The sequence below is a fragment of the Lipophrys pholis genome (genome assembly GCF_963383615.2).
Source record: "Lipophrys pholis genome assembly, chromosome: 12".
NCBI lineage: Eukaryota > Metazoa > Chordata > Actinopteri > Blenniiformes > Blenniidae > Lipophrys > Lipophrys pholis.
In genome coordinates, this window is record NC_137641.1 from 919956 (window position 1) to 942500 (window position 22545).

Genomic DNA, 22545 nt, shown 5'->3' on the forward strand with positions numbered 1-22545 from the left:
GTGTTTACTTCACGTAAGAGGATGTTTTCTTCCTCTGCGGTGCCTCATCTAATCTCTGCCAGTGCGCGACATGCGCCATCTAATGGACAGCATAGGGATTACACTTTACTCCAAAAGAGCTTGTATTTGAAGCAAATGAGTACATCAAAATAAAATAAAAATAAGTTTTATGGGGTGTCTGTTTTCAGTCTACCTTTTAACATAACTAAATTCAAGCCTCTACACTAGCAACTTACAAACTGGGAGCTTACGGTGAGCACACCTCATAAACTGGAGAAACAGGGGATGTTGACCCACAGTCTTCCCCTCAAAAGCCAACGTGGCAAGCCGAGATTGCTGCCAAATAAACTTTTATGGTAGAGAAAGCTTTTCTTTTATCTATCATGTCTTGTAGGAAAGACAAGATCCCAGCCACCGAGCACTGGACGGGTATTTCACGGGTACTCATGACTTCCGGTGTGCTACCCAAGTGGCTGCACGGTACAACAGCTCCTGGCTTTTTTCCTACTTTTCCCTACTAACTGTTCTTTTAGTGGATTTTGTTAATACAACAATAGTCCTGCCACAAGATGGATATAACTCTGGCCAAGTCTGTCCTGGTTTTTCTCATGTTAATAACTTTACTGGCTCCACCTGTGACCGCGGAGGTGAGGCGCTGTGGCGGTCCTATTGTTTACACTCGGGATCAGCTGTTAGCCCTCGGTAACGCAGCTAAGCTAACCGGTGAAAGACCCGATGTTCCCACAGGGCTGAGGAGGAGGAGACGGGGAGGACATCGACAGCCTCACAAACTGCATCACAGACTACATAAACTTCTGTGTGGATTACACGGTTCCCACCAAGACCAACAGCAAACCGTGTATCACTCCTGAGATAAGGGCCGTCCTCAGGGACAAAAGGACGGCCTGTGAATCACAAGACAGGGAGGAGATGAGGACTGTGCAGAGAGAGCTGAGGAGGAAGATCAGGGAGGGGAAAAGCAGCTCCAGGAGGAAGATGGAGGAACAGCTGCAGCAGCGGAATGTCAGCGGAGTCTGGAAGGACCTGAAAGCCATCTCGGGTCACAAGGACTCCAACATCGAGCTGGTTCGGGACCAGGAGGGGGTGAATGATCTGAACATTTTCTTCAACAGATTTGAACAGACGTCCCCCCTCCCCCGACCCATTCTATCCCGCTGCAATCACCACCACCAGCTGTCCCCACCCCCATCCCACCCCCCTGCACACTGCTCTCTGCTCCCCTCAGTGTCAGCCACACCCTCACTCCCACAACTACCCCCCCACAGCCCCCCCGCTCCAGCCTGTCCTTCACAACAGCCCAGGTGAACAGAGAGCTGAGGAGGCTAAAGGTCAGGAACCGGTCCGGATGGCATCAGCTCCAGACTCCTCAGAACCTGTGCAGACCAGCTCAGTGGGGTCATGGGGCACATGTTCAACCTGAGCCTTCAACTGGGGAGAGTACCACAGCTCTGGAAGACGACCTGTGTGGTACCGGTGCCGAAGATCTCTCGCCCCAAGGACTTCAACCACTTCAGGCCGGTGGCGCTGACATCACACCTGATGAAGACCTTGGAGAGGTTGGTCCTTCTCCATCTGCGCCCCCTGGTGAGCTCATCGATGGACCAGCAGCAGTTGGCCTACCAGCCAGGCATCGGGGTGGAGGACGCTGTCCTCTACCTCATGGAGAGATCTCTCTCTCACCTGGAGAGGGCTGGGAGCACTGTGAGGATCATGTTCTAGGATTTCTCCAGTGCTTTCAACACCATCCAGCCCACGCTTCTGGGGGACAAGCTGCAGCACACTGGAGTCGACCTGCACCTCACATCCTGGCTCCTGGACTACCTGACCAACCGGCCACAGTTTGTGAGGACACGGGACTGTGTGTCTGACCTGGTCATCTGCAGTACGGGGGCTCCACAGGGGACGGTCCTGGCTCCCTTCCTCTTCACCCTCTACACTGCAGACTCCTCCCACAACACATCCACCTGTCACCTGCAGAAGTTCTCTGATGACTCCGCCATCGTCGGCCTCATCACCAACGACGACGAGGCGGAGTACAGAGAACTCAACCTGGACTTTGTGGACTGGTGCCAGCGGAACCACCTCCTGATCAATGCGGGTAAAACCAAAGAGCTGGTGGTGGACTTCCGCAGGCAGAGACCCACTCCCCCCCCACCGGTGAATATTCAGGGAAAGGACATTGAGATAATGGACTCTTCTAAGTACCTGGGTGTTCACCTGAACAATAAACTGGACTGGTCCAACACCACCCACGCTCTCTACAAGAAGGGCCAGAGCAGACTCCATCTGCTGCGGAGACTCAGGTCCTTTGGACTGCAGGGGGCGCTCCTGAGGACCTTCTATGACTCAGTGGTGGCATCAGCCATCTTCTATGGAGTGGTCTGCTGGAGCAGCAGCACTCCGGCTGCAGACAGGAACCAACTGAACCAACTGGTGAGGAAGGCCAGCTCTGTCCTGGGCTGCCCCCTGGACCCTGTGGAGGTGGTGGGAGACAGGAGGATGTTGAAGAAGCTTTCATCCCTGATGGAGACCGTCTCCCACCCCCTACATGGTACCGTCACATCACTGGGCAGCTCCGTCAGTGACAGGCTTCTCCACCCGCGGTGTCTGAAGGAGAGCCTCCGCCGGTCCTTCCTCCCTGCTGCAGTCAGACTCTTCAACCAAGCCTGCTCCCAGGAGACCACTGCACACCACCACCGGACAATATCACTCCACTGCAACTGGGCAAGAAGTGGTGCTATAACTATAATAATCTATAAGAACGGATTTACTATGTAAAATACATCCACCCCCATATTCTGTACATGTCCACACTTATAGGCCCCGTGTGCATATTTTTCTATTATATTGTATTTTTATCAGCTTTTTTTAGTTCCTGCTATGTACTTCTTTCTCTTTACTATCCTGTTGTACCACTGCAAATTTCTCCACATGCGAGATAAATAAAGGATCTCTTATCTTATTTGTCGTACCTCTGAGCACCATTTTTCAAAAATTGACCATTTGCTCTTATACAGGGTCCTCGTTGAAGGAGCCTGAGCATTCTGGATGATGTCAACTACATTCCAAGGAAGACCCACAGTCCTCAGGTTGAACCACTCATAGGCCAAGCCCACAGGGCCAGCCTCTCTGGATGGGGATGAAATATCTCTCCCCTCCCCTGTGACAACAGGTCCCTGCGTATTGGCAGAGGTAATGGCTCCTGGTAAAGGAGCTGGGCTATTTCTGCCAACCAGTGCTTTGCTGGCCAGCGAGAGGCTATGAGGATCATTGTGAGACCCTCCGCCCTCAACCTGGCGAGGGTCGGCGAAATCAAAGCTATTGGGGGGAATGCGTACAGGAAGACATGCGGCCACTGGTGAGGCAGTGCGTCCACTACATCTGGGTGAAGTCTCCATTCTGCATACAGGAAGTTTCCCCTGGACAGGAGATCTGCTCCACAGTTCAGTATCCCCGGCACATGGGTGGCCTTGAGGGACAGGAAGTGTTCGCTGCTCCAGAATATCAGTCTGTGATGCAGGCTGGCTCTTAATTAAAGTGAACTCGCAATGGGTCACCCTCAAGCGAAAATCACACATTAAAAATAACTTAATGTTACACATGATCATGACAATACAAAGAAAAAAACAAACAGGATAAGCATGGTAAAAAAACACACAATTTTGCCAATATTTTAGAGAGCCCCAACAAATTTTCAAAAATCTGGCTGATGGACGATGTAGGCGTGTGGCCGAGTGGCCGAGTGTAAACTACACGGACATCGTGGACTACTTGGGACTCACTGCAAGTTTTGTAACGGGGAGACAGATGAAGGCGTACAAAAGCCTCTCCTCATACCACTTGTTTGTGTCAGGATGGGTGAGGAATACTGCAGTGAAAGAGACTCTCAAACAAAGAAATATATTGGCCAGGGTAAGTAAATGTGACTTTATTTTCTTAGCAATTTCTTTTCAGAACAGTTGAGCCTGACGTAGTATTACAATCATAAAGACATGGTGCCTGTACAGAAACTCATGATGAAATTGACATCAAAACACATGTCAGGGTAGTAATGGACAAAGAAAACCTCCCCTTCACATACTGGTGTGTATTTGTAGCTTGTAGGTTTCATGTCAGATCTGTGCAGATTTGCGAGCCGCTGTCTTTAACGTCTGCGAGTTAATTCTTCAACTTTTGGCCGTTCACACTGTTTAACCGTCGGTAAACAAAAAAATGAGACACTGTTGTGAGCAGAATTGTTAGAACACCCGACCACTGAGCACATAACTCCCACTGTGTGCCTTCCTCAACGGTTACCGCCGTGTTGTAAATAAAAATTGTCATAAAACAAGGCGGACACTAGCGGATCAGAGAGGATCATGGCAAATTCGGGACGTCAGTGCAAACGATCTATAACCACTGACTGCGGAGAGGAGCCAACGTTTAGGACTGTGGGTGGACTCAAACATTTACGGTCCGGAGAGAAAGGACCCTGCAGACTCCCATAAGAACCCATAAGAACAAGAAGAAAGTTGAGCTGTGACATCAGCCAGCTTTTTCGGCAGTTCGCCGACATTGACGTTTAAAAAGTTCCCATAAACCTGTTAAGTTGTTATGAAGAAGTGAAAGTATCCGTGAGGTGGTGAATCCAGAGGAGGAGCAGAGGAACAGAGTCAACTGAAAACCAGTCCCCAAGGCTAACGGGGTTAGAGGGGCCTAATGGGGGGGGTAGCAGGGGGGCTAATGGGGGGTTAAAGGGTGTGATTGGAATTTTCATATTCTTTTCTTCATATATTTTCATATTTTCTTGGGCTACTTTTGTGTGTGATGATGGCTGGCTGCAGGAAGCCCAGGCAGATCACTAAGTCACAACGCGTCCTGCCAGGATGCCCAGAGGCTTAAGTGAAGTCAGATCGTATGTTATCGGCATTGTTTATTATATTATGCGAATTGTGTGCATGTTCCTTCTGGACGGATATAAGGAGCTGAGACCCATTGGTCTGGTAGAGAAACATGCTGGGACCAGTTTCTCTTTAACAGACTCATGCCATCAGTCCGTGATATATTTTTTTGATGCCACCCGATTCGATACTAAACATTTTTATTCAAAGGAAAAGGCATGGGAGAAGCATTTCTGGCTGGCTGATCCTGCAGCGCTCTGCAGATATGGGCTGTGATTCTGATACTATCCATTTCATATGAAATCGTTTTTATGCAAGCAAGAAGTATCAGCCAAGTTATTCTCTTTCTCTTCTACACCGAATTTACCTCAGGTGCTAATGGGGCATTAGAGGGGGCTAACGGGGGTTAGCAGGTGGGCTAATGGGGCGTTAGAGGGGGCTAACGGGGGTTAGCAGGTGGGCTAATGGGGCATTAGAGGGGGCTAACGGGGGTTAGCAGGTGGGCTAATGGGGCGTTAGAGGGGTCTAACGGGGGTTAGCAGGTGGGCTAACGGGGGTTGGCAGGTGGGCTAATGGGGCATTAGAGGGGGCTAACGGGGGTTAGCAGGTGGGCTAATGGGGCGTTAGAGGGGGCTAACGGGGGTTAGCAGGTGGGCTAATGGGGCGTTAGAGGGGGCTAACGGGGGTTAGCAGGTGGGCTAACGGGGGTTGGCAGGTGGGCTAATGGGGCGTTAGAGGGGGCTAACGGGGGTTGGCAGGTGGGCTAATGGGGCGTTAGAGGGGGCTAACGGGGGTTGGCAGGTGGGCTAATGGGGCGTTAGAGGGGTCTAACGGGGGTTAGCAGGTGGGCTAATGGGGCGTTAGAGGGGTCTAACGGGGGTTAGCAGGTGGGCTAACGGGGGTTGGCAGGTGGGCTAATGGGGCGTTAGAGGGGGCTAACGGGGGTTGGCAGGTGGGCTAATGGGGCGTTAGAGGGGTCTAACGGGGGTTAGCAGGTGGGCTAACGGGGGTTGGCAGGTGGGCTAATGGGGCGTTAGAGGGGGCTAACGGGGGTTAGCAGGTGGGCTAATGGAGTCAACAGGTGATGTGTTAATGCTAACTGAGCTAATGCTAAGTGAGCTAAAGCTAACAGAGCTGATGCTATCTGAGCTAAAGCTAACTGAGCTGAAGCTAACAGAGCTAAAGCTAACTGAGCTGAAGGTAAAAGAGCTAAAGCTAGCAGAGCACAGCAACCAAGCCAAGGGGGAAAACGAACATGTTTTCCATCTTCATCATCATCTTCATGTTCTTCATCAGAGAGCAGAAGGACGAGCTCCTGGTCAGTATTGATCACCGATCAATCAACTCAAACCTTCTTCACACTAAAAACACAAGTTTGGTTTGAAGTAGCTGCAGGACGGAGGTCTGGATGGGCGGCGGAGGTGAACCCTCTGACCCACCAGCTGGTCCCAGCTTGTTCCAGCTGGTCCCTTCTGGTCCAAGCCGGCCCCAGCTGGTTCCTCCTGATCCCTGCTGGTCCCAGCCAGTCCAGCTGACTGGAGGCTCTCACAGAGTCCGGGGGGGAAGTTGCTGCTTGTAGAGTCCTGCCAGGGCCATAGCAGCACTGTGGACCATGTTCCTCTGGCTGGTTCCCGTCACCGCCTGGTGCCAGTCGGACCGGTTGATTTGGGGCCTGCTGCGCTCCAGAACCTCGCCCACCGTGACCACAAGTCCAGACCAGCGCAGGCTGTAGTCAGATGGGGTGAGGGTCTGGGCCTGGAGGGTCACACAAACACAAAGGAATGGACATGAGTGTGGTCCACCAGGACTATCAGATGGTTCACCAGGACCAGGACTATCAGATGGTCCATGTTGAACCATGTGATTCATAAATGACCTGACTATATTCTCAGCATACGAGTGACTTTCTTTCAGCCGCTAACCGCTAGTAGCGTATGAACTTTGAGCCTCATCGCCATGATAGACAGTTGCTACAGCCAATCAACACTTGCCAACATCCTACCAGTCAGAATCTCTGAGGGAGGAAGCAGCAGCAGGACAGAGAGTCCATGTTGGATGTTGCCCTCATAAATGTTCAGCTGAAGGCTGAACAGTGGCCGAATCCTTCAAGTTTGATTTTAATGCCCCATGTGTTTGGAAACGTCAGAGGGTCAGGGGTCAAGGGTCAAGGTTTGGGTCAAGGTCTGGTAGTCAGGTCCATGGTCTGGGGTAAGGGGTCAAGGTTTGGGTCAGGGGTCAAGGTTTGGGACAGGGTCGTGGGTCAAGGTCTGGGGGTCAGGGGTTAAAATTTGGGCCAGGGTCATTGGTCAAGGTTTTGGTCAGGGGTTAAGGTTGGGTCAAGGTCTGGGGGTCAGTGGCGAAGGTTTGGGTCAGGGGTCAAGGTTTTGGCCAGGGTCATTGGTCAAGGTTTTGGTCAGGGGTTAAGGTTGGGTCAAGGTCTGGGGGTCAGGGGCGAAGGTTTGGGTCAGGGGTCAAGGTTTTGGCCAGGGTCATTGGTCAAGGTTTGGGTCAGGGGGTCAGGAGTCAAGGTCTGGGGGTCAGGGTCATAGTCAGGGGGTCATGGTTTGGGTTAGACACGGATCAGGACGTCAGTTGACCTGGTCTGATGGAGGACTGCAAAGGGAAGTGTTGTGGACTTGGTACCTGATGGATCAGGTCCAAGGGAAGGGGCGTGGCCTGAGTGAAGACCTGGATGTGGATGTTGTGACCTGGGTCCTCCAGGACCAGACAGCCGATATCGAACCACCTGAACAAGAGAAACACCGTTCACTCGATCACTGTCATGTTCGCTAAGTCACCGGTCACTGTCATGTTCACTCTGTCACCAATCACTGTCATGTTCACTATGTCACCAATCACTGTCATGTTCACTATGTCACCAATCACTGTCATGTTCACTATGTCACCAATCACTGTCATGTTCACTGTGTCACCAATCACTATGTCAGTGCTCACTCTGTCACCAATCACTGTCATGTTCACTCTGTCACCAATCACTGTCATGTTCACTATGTCACCAATCACTGTCATGTTCACTATGTCACCGGTCACTGTCATGTTCACTATGTCACCAATCACTGTCATGTTCACTATGTCACCAATCACTGTCATGTTCACTATGTCACCGGTCACTGTCATGTTCACTATGTCACCAATCACTGTCATGTTCACTATGTCACCAATCATTGTCATGTTCACTGTGTCACCAATCACTATGTCAGTGCTCACTCTGTCACCGGTCACTGTCATGTTCACTCTCACCGGTCACTGTCATGTTCACTCTGTCACCGGTCACTGTCATGTTCACTCTCACCGGTCACTGTCATGTTCACTATGTCACCGGTCACTGTCATGTTCACTCTCACCGGTCACTGTCATGTTCACTATGTCACCGGTCACTGTCATGTTCACTCTCACCGGTCACTGTCATGTTCACTATGTCACCGGTCACTGTCATGTTCACTCTCACCGGTCACTGTCATGTTCACTATGTCACAAATCACTGTCATGTTCGCTATGTCACCAATCACTGTCATGAAGGAACAATGACAAGGAATCATGAGAACGAGGAACCATGACGAGGAACCATGAGGAGGGGGAACAATGAGGAGGAGGAACCATGAGGAGGGGGAACCATGATGAGGAACCATGAGGAGGGGGAACCATGATGAGGAACCATGAGGAGGGGGAACAATGAGGAGGAGGAACCATGAGGAGGAGGAACCATGAGGAGGAGGAACAATGAGGAGGGGGAACAATGAGGAGGAGGAACCATGAGGAGAACACAGCTGTGTCAGAAAGCTTCAGGACTTTCTTACTTATCAGGAAAAAGTTCAGTGATGAAGTTTTCCAATGAGACGACCGGCTGTTTCTCATGGATCACACCGGCTCGACGCAGGCTGTCGATACGCTCCTGAGCCCCCTGTGTGGACACACACACACACACACACACACACACACACACCCAAAGAATTAAATAATATACAAGGCTTGTTTTACATATGTGAGAAGTGGTTGTGTTATTTGTTCCCTCACCGTGTTCCCTCAATGTGTTCCCTCACCGTGTTCCCTCAATGTGTTCCCTCACCGTGCTCCCTCAATGTGTTCCCTCAATGTGTTCCCTCACCGTGCTCCCTCAATGTGTTCCCTCAATGTGCTCCCTCAATGTGCTCCCTCAAAGTGTTCCCTCACCGTGCTCCCTCAAAGTGTTCCCTCAATGTGTTCCCTCACCGTGCTCCCTCAATGTGTTCCCTCACCGTGCTCCCTCAATGTGTTTCCTCACCGTGCTCCCTCAATGTGTTCCCTCAATGTGTTCCCTCACCGTGCTCCCTCAATGTGTTCCCTCACCGTGCTCCCTCAATGTGTTTCCTCACCGTGCTCCCTCAATGTGTTCCCTCACCGTGCTCCCTCAATGTGTTCCCTCACCGTGCTCCCTCAATGTGTTCCCTCACCGTGCTCCCTCAATGTGTTCCCTCACCGTGCTCCCTCAATGTGTTTCCTCACCGTGCTCCCTCAATGTGTTCCCTCACCGTGCTCCCTCAATGTGTTCCCTCACCGTGCTCCCTCAATGTGTTTCCTCACCGTGCTCCCTCAATGTGTTTCCTCACTGTGCTCCCTCAATGTGTTCCCTCACCGTGCTCCCTCAAAGTGTTCCCTCAAAGTGTTCCCTGGAGGGTTTAATAGTGCTGATGTATCACTGTATACCACAGCAGCCTGGTGGCCAAAGAAGCAAGAGGACTGGATGGAAGCTGCTCTGATTGGTCCAGAGGAGACCTTCAGTTACTACTAGAGTAACTGTAGTAAATACTCTGGTAATGCTGAGCCACCACTGCCTGATTATGACATGTAATAGAGTAACTGTTGTAGTTACTCTAGTAACGCTTAGAAATGAACACATCCATCCATCTCCTCCCTCTTCTCCGTCTCCGGGTGATGGTGGTGTCAGTCTGAGCACCGTCACCCAGATCACATTGACCCATTAAGAACCTTCCTGCAGGTGGAGAGCCCACAGGAAGGAGGAGAGCCCACAGGAAGGTGGAGAGCCCACAGGCAGGTGGAGAGCCCACAGGGAGGAAATGAACACAACTGTCTTCAAATGAATGGAGCCGTAAACTACATTAACCATCTGTATGGTGTGTGTGTGTGTGTGTGTGTGTGTGTGTGTGTGTGTGTGTGTGTGTGTGTGTGTGTGTGTGTGTGTGTGTGTGTGTGTGTGTGTGTGTGTGTGTGTGTGTGTGTGTGTGTGTTCCTGGTGAAATAAATAAAAGTTAAACTCTTTGGTGTTTTCACAGAAACGTTCCTGAGGCTGGAGGTGATACAGCACGTTCAGTTGCGGCGCCCTATGACCGCTGGCCCCCTCCCCTTCCCCTCCCCCCAGCAAGGACACTGACCTTCACCCCCGCTGCGTAGCCGACCGGCTGCGGGGCGATGTTGGACTGACCGGGCTCTCCGCTCACCATGGCCATCCCAAACACTTCCTGGAAGGCGTCTCGCACGGCGTCGACGCTCGACTCCTTCTCTGACGTCACCACGATATCAATGTCTCCCCCTGACTCTGCAGGGAGGAGGAGGAGGTCAGAGGAGGAGGAGGAGGAGGAGGAGGAGGAGGAGGAGGACGAGGACGAGGACGAGGAGGTCAGAGGAGGAGGACGAGGAGGAGGAGGACGAGGAGGAGGTCAGAGGAGGAGGAGGAGGACGAGGACGAGGACGAGGAGGTCAGAGGAGGAGGAGGAGGACAAGGACGAGGACGAGGAGGTCAGAGGAGGAGGACGAGGAGGAGGAGGAGGAGGACGAGGAGGAGGTCAGAGCAGGAGGAGGAGGAGGAGGAGGAGGAGGACGAGGACGAGGACGAGGAGGTCAGAGGAGGAGGACGAGGACGTCAGAGGAGGAGGACGAGGAGGAGGAGGAGGTCAGAGGGGGAGGAGGAGGAGGACGAGGAGGAGGTCAGAGGAGGAGGAGGAGGACGAGGACGAGGAGGTCAGAGGAGGAGGAGGAGGAGGACGAGGACGGGGAGGTCAGAGGAGGAGGACGAGGAGGAGGTCAGAGCAGGAGGAGGAGGAGGAGGAGGAGGACGAGGAGGAGGAGGAGGACGAGGAGGAGGAGGAGGAGGAGGTCAGAGGAGGAGGAGGACGAGGACGAGGACGAGGAGGAGGTCAGAGCAGGAGGAGGAGGACGAGGAGGTCAGAGGACGAGGAGGACGAGGAGGAGGAGGAGGAGGAGGTCAGAGGAGGAGGAGGACGAGGAGGTCAGAGGAGGAGGTCAGAGCAGGAGGAGGAGGAGGAGGAGGTCAGAGGAGGAGGAGGTCAGAGGAGGAGGACGAGGAGGAGGAGGACGAGGAGGAGGAGGACGAGGAGGAGGTCAGAGCAGGAGGAGGAGGAGGAGGTCAGAGGAGGAGGACGAGGTCAGAGGAGGAGGAGGAGGAGGAGGAGGAGGAGGAGGAGGAGCACGAGCAGCATCACTCACTGATGTAGGGAACCATCCCCGGGTCCAGGGTTGTGATCATCGACTCCACAGAGTGTTTGGTTTTGTCCAGAACCGTTTTCACCACCGAGGTTCCAGCTACTCCCTGGAGGGGCGAAAGGAGCTCAGACCAGAACCAGAACCTCCAGTCCTACCAGGACCAGAACCTCCAGTCCTACCAGAATATTCAACTAAACCTTCAGCCTTCATCAACAGAACCCCTCACCCTGTTCCCTCACCGTGTTCCTTTACCGTTCCCTCACCATGTTCCCTCACCGTGTTCCTTTACTGTTCCCTCACCGTGTTCGTTAACCGTTCCCTCACCGAGTTCCTTTACCGTTCCCTCACCGTGTTCTTTAACCATTCCCTCACCGTGTTCCTTTACCGTTCCCTCACCGTGTTCCTTTACCGTTCCCTCACCGTGTTCCTTTACCGTTCCCTCACCGTGTTCTTTAACCATTCCCTCACCATTCCCTCACCGAGTTCCTTTACCGTTCCCTCATCGTGTTCTTTAACCATTCCCTCACCGAGTTCCTTTACCGTTCCCTCACCGTGTTCTTTAACCATTCCCTCACAGTGTTCCTTTACCGTTCCCTCACCGTGTTCTTTAACCATTCCCTCACCGTTCCCTCACCGTGTTCTTTAACCATTCCCTCACCGTTCCCTCACCGTGTTCTTTAACCATTCCCTCACAGTGTTCCCTCACCGTTCCCTCACCGTGTTCTTTAACCATTCCCTCACCATATTTCCTCACCATATTCTTTTACCGTTCACTCACCATGTTCCCTCATCGTGGTCTTTTACCGTTCCCTCACCATGTTCTTTAACCATTCCCTCATCATGTTCCCTCATCGTGGTCTTTTACCGTTCCCTCACCATGTTTTTTTTACCGTTCCCTGACCGTACCTTGAAGAAGCCCCAGATGCTTCCAGCTGTGTTTCCATCAGCGGCCACTCTGGGATCTTCGTGTTCTTCGGGGAACGTGATGGGAGATGCTGCGTCCAGTCCTCCTGTCATGGCCGGCTGCTGCACCATGGGGGGGGTCAGAACCCCTGGACAGACAGACAGACAGACAGACAGACAGACAGACAGACAGACAGACAGACAGACGTCATGAAGCATGAAGTTTGACATATTTAAAGTTCCTCCAGCAGAAGAAAGTTGAACCTCTCCTTCCCATCCAGGAGAGGTTCTGCCCAGAGAATAAAGCAACACACCAGAACCAGAACATCGCCTCTCATTTCCTCATTTCAACCTGAAGTTCCCCAAATCCTTCACAAAGCATCTGAGAGCCTCTCAGAGCTCCTATCTCAGCCTGAAGATTCTCATCAAGGAATCTCAGCTTCAAAGTGCTCCAGGAAGTTTCTAAGAGCAACTCTTAGCAAGGAGTTGACAGCAACTTTTCTCTGCGTGAGGAGGAGGGGTCGACCCCGTTGCTCTGTATGATGCAGTCTGCTGAAAGCTGATTGGTTGTTAGAGAAAGGAAGACAGATACAAAGCGCTCTGTGCTCCTAGTGATGAATAGAGAGTCAAATCTACCCATCAAATATTAAAAATGTGTCATCATGAAGATTATTATATGTCTAGTTTATGAACGTATTTAATTTGTACACACCTTAAAAATGACTGAACTCACCTGGTTCACATGCTGATTATTACATTGAGTTGATTATTGTTCTCTTTTCTGTCCATGCTTGTTAGTTTGACCACTTCATGTATTTGATATTAATGGTGGACGCAGCGGTGATGTTCCACCAATGTGGGGCTGTGAGAGAACCCTAACGGTCAGACTGACACTCTTCAGCTTCTTAAAGGTCCTCCTCACTACTTTAAGTGGCTTTCCACACGAGGAGCTCTCTTAGGGCTGAAGACTTCTGACAAGACGACGAGTTGAATCAACCAAACAGCTCCAGTGGAACAAAGAGCTTCTCTCTGGAGAACCTGCAGGGCTGTAGGGAGGGGTTCTGAAAGGTTCTGGAGGTTCTAGAGCAGGGGTGGGCATTCCTAGTCCTTGAGGGCCGCAGTCCTGCACGGTTTCAATGTGTCCTCACATCAATCCAGCCGACAGCAGCCACTGGCCATGGGAACGATCCACGTTCTGCAGAGCCTCAGCATAAGAACTCAGGTGTGTTTGAGCGGGACACATGGAAAACATGCAGGGCTGCGGCCCTCGAGGACCAGGATTTCCCACCCCTGTTCAACAGGGTTCTGGAAGGTTCGGAAAGGTTCTAGAAAACAGAACCTGGATCTCACCTGGAGAACCTGCAGGGCTGGAGAAGGTGGGCATCAGAGGAGTCTGGGGGGTCCGCCCGGCGTGGCCCCGCGTGATGTCGTAACCCGCACTCATGGAGAAGCTGGACACGGGTGGGCCAGAGGGGGGGGCCGACAGGCCAGCAGCCGCCCCGACGGAGGAAACCTGGAGGGGCGGTTGGGGGGTGACCGGGGGAGGATAGGGGGAGCTGCTGGTGAAAGGTGAGGGGAGGGGAGAGGGGGCCACCAGGGGGGGAGGTAAGGTGGAGCTGCTGGTGAAGGGTGAGGAGAGGGGAGGGGGGGCCACCAGGGGGGGAGGTAAGGTGGAGCTGCTGGTGAAGGGTGAGGAGAGGGGAGGGGGGGCCACCAGAGGGGGTACGGAGCTGGACAGACCTGAAACAGAGGAAAGACCTTCTGGTTGGTTCCTGCAGACTGTTGATGATAAAGCAGCAGGAAGTTGCTGCTCTACATGGTCGTTCGTCTCTCAGTTGCTTCTGTTTACCAGGAGATCAATGAAGCTGATGAGCCGTCAAACTGATCAAACATGGAAACTCTTCTGCCCTGGGAGTGTTTGGAGGAAGATGAAGTCAGGGTCAAGTGACGGGGTCAGGTGATGGGAGCCAGGGTCGAGTGATGGAGTTGGGGTGAGGTGATGGAGTCGGGTGACAGGTAGAGGTGTAACAATACATCGATTCATTTATTAATGATGCTACAAGATGGCTTCTGTGTGTGTGTGTGTGTGTGTGTGTGTGTGTGTGTGTGTGTGTGTGTGTGTGTGTGTGCTGCTGCTCGTCTGCAGACTATTTCTATTCTTTGTCCTGAGTTCTGAGGACATCCACCCTTAATGCTCGGTGATGGTGCCCACGCTGTCTGAACCTCCGACCGTGACTCTCTGTTCAACATAAAGGTCCATTGAGCAATGGAGCGTCTGTTTGAGGACTGGGGGGGCGACAAAGACACTTTTCCACCACCGTCTCCCAGGAAGTCCTAAAAAGAGGACGAGCAGAAGAGGCTGCAGGACCGAGGTCCAGGTGAAGACCAAGAGCACCGCGTGGACTGCTGGTGGCTTCTACAGGTGGCTGCGTCCGGTCCCTCTCCAGCGGGACGTGTTTGGAAACATGTCCCCTCCACTGTCCTCTGACAGTCCAGCGCTGCAGTCCTGTAGCCGAGCCGCCAGACCATGGGGATTATCCAGCTCCATGTTTACCTGGACCAACAGGCCGACGTGCCGGTCCAGCTGGGAGTCACGTGACCGTGGAAGATGGTTGAGGCCAATCCCACTGCGCTCAGCTGGTACAAACACAACGATGTCCTCGTCCTCCAGTGGGATTGGACTCCTGAACGCTCCTTCCATAGCAAAGAAATCTTTCTGGCTAAACGAGTTGTTCAGCTGAGAAAAAGTGGACTTTCTGTTTGTCACTGAGACGTGGCAGAGACATGGAGGGTTGATCCACCTGAAGGAGCTGCGCCCTGCAGGATGTGCAGCTCTCGGTTTGCCCGAGCACAGCAGCAAGACCCCCCAAACGGTGGTCAAGACCCCCCAAACGGGGGGTCTTGCTGCTGTGTACCGGGACAGTTACACATGCAGAATGAGGGACATTGACAGCTTCTCCTCTTTTGAGCTTCAAATGATGAAAGTGTCTCCTCAAACATGTTTTATTGCTGTCTGATCTACCGTCCTCCTGGTCCTCCTGGTCCTGCTGGTCCTGCTGGTCCTGCTGGTCCTGCTGGGGCTTTCTTAATGGATTTTAATGTCTTTTTGACGTCCACAATAAAACTACAAAGAGTTTTATTTCTGGGGGATTTGAACCTGCAGATCGATGATGACTTGTCCAGCCCAGCAGTAGAACTCTTATCCATGAACTCTTTGAACTTTAAACAACATGTATCAGGCCCCGCCCACAGCAAGGGACACACCCTGGACCTGGTGTCTTCACTTGGCCTCCATGTTGAAATGTTAGAGGATGTCCACCTTAGTGATCAGAGCTGTGTGTTTGTTGACCTGACTGTCCCTCCAGAGCCCAGGCCTGGTCCTACAAGGACAGACAGGAGGATCATTACAGAGTCTGCAGCTGAGACATGTCCTGCTGGGTTTCATCCTCGTGCTTTGAACCACTGTGCTGATGTTAATGACCTGATGCACTGTTTTAATTCACATTGTGGTTCTATTCTCCACCAGGTGGCGCTGCTAAAACACAATAATGTCTCTCGAAATCTGTCCTGCCCCTGGATTGACGACAATATCAGGAATCTGAAAAGATCCTGTTGGAACTCTACCAAGCTGGAAGTCCATAGAGGACATCTCAGGGATCTGGTGTCTTCCCTAAACAAAACAATCCAGGAGGCAAGAACTAAGTATTTCTCTCAACTGATTGTGTCCAACAAAAGAAATCCTAAAGTGCTGTTTGACACGATGGACTCCATAGTGTCCCCTGCTACTATGTCTATCCCTGTCCTCTGTCAGGAAGACAGCAAAGACTTTTTAAACTTTTTTATCAATAAGCTCCGGGACATAAAGCTTAAAACCCCACCTTTCTTTATGTAGCCCATCTCCACCTGAACCTCCTCCCAACTGTGGTCCTCTGTTAATCCTGTGGGTCTTGAAGACGTCTCTGCTCTGGTGGCTAAAATGAAACCGTCCTCCGGTTCTGAAGACCCACTGCCATCTAAGCTCTTTGTGAATACCTTTGACCCAACAGGACCATGGACCAGGGTTTTTAATCTGTCGCTCTCTTCAGGCAGGTTTCCTAATCTGTTCAGACTCGCTATTGTGGAACCGAAAGTTAAAAACCCAATCTGGACCAATCAGACCTCAGGAACTTCAGGACCATTTCTAAACGTCCTTTTTGGACAAACTGCTGGACAAAGTGGTTTCATTGTAACTGTCCTCATGTCTGGAGTCTCCTAACATCTCTGATGTGTTTCAATCAGGGTTTGGTAAACACCGCTCTACAGAGGGTCTGGTAAACACCGCTCTACAGAGGGTTTGGTAAACACGGCTCTACAGAGGGTTTGGTAAACACCGCACTTCAGAGGGTTTGGTAAACGCCGCTCTACAGAGGGTTTGGTAAACACGGCTCTACAGAGGGTTTGGTAAACACCGCTCTACAGAGGGTTTGGTAAACACCGCTCTACAGAGGGTTTGGCAAACAGGGCTCTACAGAGGGTTTGGCAAACACGGCTCTACAGAGGGTTTGGTAAACACCGCTCTACAGAGGGTTTGGTAAACACCGGTCTACAGAGGGTTTGGCAAACACGGCTCTACAGAGGGTTTGGTAAACACCGCTCTACAGAGGGTTTGGTAAACACGGCTCTACAGAGGGTTTGATAAACACCGCTCTACAGAGGGTTTGGTAAACTCTGCTCTACAGAGGGTGTGGTAAACACCGCTCTACAGAGACTGCTCTGTTGAAAGTGTCCAGGGACATCATGACGTCTGCAGACTCAGGGACATGCACGGTGTTGGTCCTATTGGACGTCTCCTCAGCCTGAGACACAGTCCACCACCTGATCCTGATAAACAGGTTCTGTGACCAGATTGGAATGTCGGGTCCAGTGCTCCAATGGTTCTCCTCATACCTGAGAGGTAGAACCTTCAGAGTGTCTGTCCACCATATAATGTCCGAGTCCAGCAGTCTGCTGTACGGTGTGTCCCAAGGTTCTGTTTTGGGGCGTCTCCTGTTCTTGTTCTATGTTCTTCCTCTGGGTCAGATAGTCCAGCAGTTCAGGGACGTGTCCTACCACCAGATGGTCTTCAGTTGGACTGTTCCTTTAAGAGCTCCGAGGTCCACAAACTGAGCTCCTTAATCAGCTGTCTCACACAAGTCAAGCAGTGGTTCAGTGGAAATAGTCTCCAACTGAGATACTTATTATGTCCCCAGATAGTGGTCCCCCCTCTACCAAACAGAACCTGGGTGAACTGAGCCTTTCAGCCAAAACAAAGCTGAGGAACTTAGGGCTGATCTTTGACCAGTCCATGTCCCTGGATCATCACTGGAGACAGCTGGTAAAGACCTGCTTCTTTCAGTTCCCTAACGTCACCAAGCTCAGGTCCATGATGTCCAGAGAAGACCTCCAAATGATCATCCATGTATTGTGTCCTCACGCCTGGACGACTGCAACAGTCTCTTCACAGCCTCAACAAAGAAGAGCTGCTCGGTTCCAGTTAGTCCAGAACTCAGCCTCCAGACTTTAGACCAGCACCACCAGGAGGAACCATCTTCCCCCAGTGTAAAGGTCTCTTCACTGGCTCCCTGCTGAGCTTCTTGGTGCTAACGCTTCAGCCCTACATGGTCCAGTTCCTCCTTACATTGCTGACCTCATGAAGCCCTACATGGTCCAGCTCCTCCTTACACTGCTGACCTCATAAAGCCCTACATGGTCCAGCTCCTCCTTACACTGCTGACCTCATAAAGCCCTACATGGTCCAGCTCCTCCTTACACTGCTGACCTCATAAAGCCCTACATGGTCCAGCTCCTCCTTACATTGCTGACCTCATAAAGCCCTACATGGTCCAGCTCCTCCTTACATTGCTGACCTCATAAAGCCCTACATGGTCCAGCTCCTCCTTACACTGCTGACCTCATAAAGCCCTACATGGTCCAGCTCCTCCTTACACTGCTGACCTCATGAAGCCCTACATCTCCACTCGGAGCTTGAGATCATCTGGGCAGAACCTGTTAAAGGTTCCACGTACCTGCTTTAAAACCCGGGGAGACGATCATTCAGAGCTGCTGCGCCCCGACTTTGGAATGAACTCCTACTGGACCTGCGCTCTCTGGACTCAGGGGACATCTTTAAAAAGTTCTGGACTCAGGGGACATCTTTAAAAAGTGCCTAAAAACACATTTGTTTGCCAAAGCAGTCCAGTCGTCCCACGCTGCTGCTGACTCTCGGCATTTGTTGTGTTTTTAAGATGTTTTTTTCTCTTATCTGTTTTTACTGTGAAGAACTTTGTGACTCCGTGTCTGTGAAAAGCGCTTTAGAAATAAAATTTCCCGGGGGTGCGGCGTGCCTCGCCGCCGGAGTTGGGGGGGCTCTCGGCCCGCTCGGCCCGGCGGCCCTGCTCCGGGCTTGGCGGCTTGGGTTGGGGCCCTGTGCCCTTTATCCTTCTCCCATGGGCTCCTCTTGCCTGGGGGGGATTCCTCTCTGCATTCTCCGTCGGGTGCTTTTTGGGCGGGGGCGTGGCTCTCTGGGGTGGTTTGCTGGGGCCTCCCCGGGTCTGGGGGGCTGCCGGCCGCCGGCTGCCGGGGTGGCGCTGTCCGGGCCCGATGGCCTCGGGCCCCGGGGTGTCGCTACGGGTCCCCCCACAACAGACACAGACAGACACACATTCTGAAGTTGCTTGTTCTCTGTCATCATTTGTTCAAACTCTCAAAATCATGTTCCTCTTTTGTTGTTGCTTCTTTGTTAATTCATGTTCCTGCTTCACGTTCCTGTCTAGATAGAGCTGCTCAGGCTGGTTTATCTAGAAAATCATCTTACTGTCTAGATAGAGCTGCTCAGGCTGGTTAATCTAGAAAATCATGTTCCTGTCTAGATAGAGCTGCTCAGGCTGGTTTATCTAGAAAATCATCTTACTGTCTAGATAGAGCTGCTCAGGCTGGTTAATCTAGAAAATCATGTTCCTGTCTAGATAGAGCTGCTCAGGCTGGTTAATCCAGAAAATCATGTTACTGTCTAGATAGAGCTGCTCAGGCTGGTTTAATCTAGAAAATCATGCCACTGTCTAGATAGAGCTGCGCAGGCTGGTTAATCTAGAAAATCATGCTACTGTCTAGATAGAGCTGCTCAGGCTGGTTAATCTAGAAAATCATGTTACTGTCTAGATAGAGCTGCTCAGGCTGGTTAATCTAGAAAATCATGTTACTGTCTAGATAGAGCTGCTCAGGCTGGTTAATCTAGAAAATCATGTTACTGTCTGGATAGAGCTGCTCAGGCTGGTTAATCCAGAAAATCATGTCACTGTCTAGATAGAGCTGCTCAGGCTGGTTAATCCAGAAAATCATGTCACTGTCTAGATAGAGCTGCTCGGGCTGGTTAATCCAGAAAATCATGTCACTGTCTAGATAGAGCTGCTCAGGCTGGTTAATCTAGAAAATCATGTCACTGTCTAGATAGAGCTGCTCAGGCTGGTTAATCTAGAAAATCATGTCACTGTCTAGATAGAGCTGCTCAGGCTGGTTAATCTAGAAAATCATGTCACTGTCTAGATAGAGCTGCTCAGGCTGGTTAATCCAGAAAATCATGTCACTGTCTAGATAGAGCTGCTCAGGCTGGTTAATCCAGAAAATCATGTCACTGTCTAGATAGAGCTGCTCAGGCTGGTTAATCTAGAAAATCATGTTACTGTCTAGATAGAGCTGCTCAGGCTGGTTAATCTAATAACAGTTGTAAAGTATTTGGATCAATGTGATTACTGCAAATAATATATGTAGCACAACAAGAATATTGTATGTTATCCCCCCCCCCCCCCAACTTCTCTTCTCCCTCCTCTCTTCTCTTCTCTCTCTCTTTGAGCGTTCCCCCCCCCCCCCCCCCCCCATACCAACTTCTAATAAAGGCAGGAACAGGAGGAGACTCCAGGTCTCTTCCTGTTCAAGAGTAAAAACTGTTCTGACTCCGAAGGTTCTAGATCACATCATACTGTTGGCCCAAGCTGCCGAACAGGACAAGGGAGGGAAAAAAAATAAATAAATAAAATAGAATTTACTTACTTACAATTACATCGATCCACATCGTCATCTTTAAGACACGCCTTTATTTTGAAATACACATAGCACGTCTGTGTCACCATTTCCTGCGCACTCCCACCGCTTTCGCAGAACGTGCACGGCAGCTCCATCGTAACCGTGTCTGATGCCACGTCAGTGAGCAACGCGGAAGAAACACTCGAGGTCGAGTCTTTTTTATGACATCTGAACAGTAGAGGCTTTTATTTTGACACATACAGGAACCCCATGGCAGGAGGAGACGCCACACAAAACCCTCCTGGTTACCCAGCCACAACTAATAAACCAAACTAAACTAGATGAATTAATGAACTACATGAACTCCGGAACAAAAACACAACATAACCACACACACTCTGCAAACCTAATAGAACCCCAACATTATCTAAAACACGACTAACAGAAGCTCCCATGATGCACTGCAGCAACCAGCTCTGTCATCGCTATTTCACTTGTAAATATAAGAGATCTTAGAATAATGTTTACACTGTTTATTTAATGCCTGATACCTGAAAGACCTTAGAAATAAAATAGTCAAATCACATTTCAGTAGTTTTTTGTGAGTTGATCTGAATGTAAATGATTGTGTGAGACGGGCTCATGACATCACCTCGTATCCATCGCAGGCTTGTCAATCTAACTGAATCGAAACGGGACCGAGGCAGACTTTGTGAAAACATCGTCCAAACATATCGACATCGTGATGAAGCTGGTGATTTACACCTGTAGTGACAGCCTCAGGTGATGGAGTCGAGTGACAGGGTCATGTGACGGAGTCAGGTTGTGCCTTACCGATGGAGATCGCTGGGCCACTCCCCGAGCCCGCCACCTCCGTCACAGGTGGAGGAGGAGTTGGGCTGGCAGGAGGCGTCGTCTCAATCCCACTTTCTTCCATCATCTTCTCAGCTGCAGGTCAAAGGTCAGAGGTCAAAGGTCAGAGGTCAGTGAGAGACAACATGAAGACTCACTTGTTTATCCAGGCCACGTTTACATGTACCCGAGTATTTGAAAAAAGGCTGATATTTCTCTGCGTTTGGGCTCATTCACACATAAAGCAGCTCCGACTCACCACAAAGGACGATTCCTGAACACTCTGTCCTCACTGGACATCTGGATAAACTCCGTCTCTGTTTGCGTCTAAAGGCGGGGAGGCGGAGATTCAGGAAAGTTTGTTTATACACCACCTTTCACAGAAGAAAAGCCACAAAGTGCTTCACAACACATCTCTAGTGAGAAGATGAGAGCGTGGAACCTTCAGCAGGTTCTGATCCACAGACCTCAGAGCCCACGCAGGGTCTGGATCAGATCGCTGATATAAGAAGGAGCCGGACCATGCAAGGCTCTGAAGGCTCGGACCAGAACTTTAAACGTGATCCTATAGGACACTCTCAGCCATTGAAGTTCTTTTAGAACCGGGGACATGTGAGTCCTCCTATTAGTACGGCTCAGAATTCTCTCTGCAGAGTTTTGCACTAATTGCAGCCAAGAGAACTAGAACAGAGCATTGTCCAGAATCAGAAGACATCACGGACGCTGGACGCTGGACGCTGGACACTTTCAGTCAGGCCGTTTCCGGAGAGTGTTGTTCACAGAAACTGGACTGAAACGGCTCACGGACGTTACTTTGATCCAGGAACCATGTCAGCTGTTCAGACCACCTTCTCAAGGATCTTAGACCGGAACCGGAGCTTAGAACAAGGTCTGAAACTACTGAGATCTGTGGGATCTAAACCTGCTCTGTTCAGTAATGGCTCCACTATGGCATGTTTGAAAGGATTGGGAAACTCACCAGGAGACAGAGATGTTCACCACTTTAGTAACACAAGGGCCAATTTTCTCAAACACTTTCTGGAAGAGCCTCTAAAGAAGGACGTCAGATGAACAAGAGGACGGCTTCATCTTGGTCACTAAATGAGGACCACCTGCTGGAGACAGGCTCAAAGACAGCAGGGCTATTATTGAGTTGGTGAACAATCTCTAAAAGGCTTCTGGAGCAGCAGGACTTATCAGTGAACTGATGGTGTCAAACAAGACTTGAGGATTTTTCTTATTCAATGTGACCAGATGTAGTCAGATCTGGGATTATCAAACAAACGATACAGGTATTAATGGGCATTTTGATTTAAAAAAAAAAAAAAAAAATTGGGGTGGAAAAGTGCATTGTATGATGACACAAGATCCCTGAGAGACAGCCTGGGCTCCT

The 22545-nt window shown here is 50.9% G+C and overlaps 1 protein-coding gene across 3 annotated transcripts in view; it reads right to left on the bottom strand.

Annotated features, from left to right (window-relative positions):
• Positions 1-3936: 3936 nt before the first annotated feature.
• Positions 3937-22545, bottom strand: part of prrc1 (proline-rich coiled-coil 1) — a 20782-nt gene continuing 2173 nt past the window's right edge. Inside the window, exons 2-10 of one of the 3 annotated variants that reach the window (XM_080477672.1) lie at positions 21412-21479; positions 21135-21248; positions 13614-14003; positions 12267-12412; positions 11364-11466; positions 10292-10455; positions 8720-8823; positions 7545-7647; positions 3937-6656 (exon numbers count right to left, since the gene is read on the bottom strand). In XM_080477672.1, coding sequence (XP_080333798.1) covers positions 6447-6656; positions 7545-7647; positions 8720-8823; positions 10292-10455; positions 11364-11466; positions 12267-12412; positions 13614-14003; positions 21135-21248; positions 21412-21479 — 1402 coding nt within the window. In that variant the 3' untranslated portion in view covers positions 3937-6446. The remainder of the gene's footprint in view (positions 6657-7544; positions 7648-8719; positions 8824-10291; positions 10456-11363; positions 11467-12266; positions 12413-13613; positions 14004-21134; positions 21249-21411; positions 21480-22545) is intronic. The other 2 variants (XM_080477674.1, XM_080477673.1) reach the window with 2 other exon arrangements.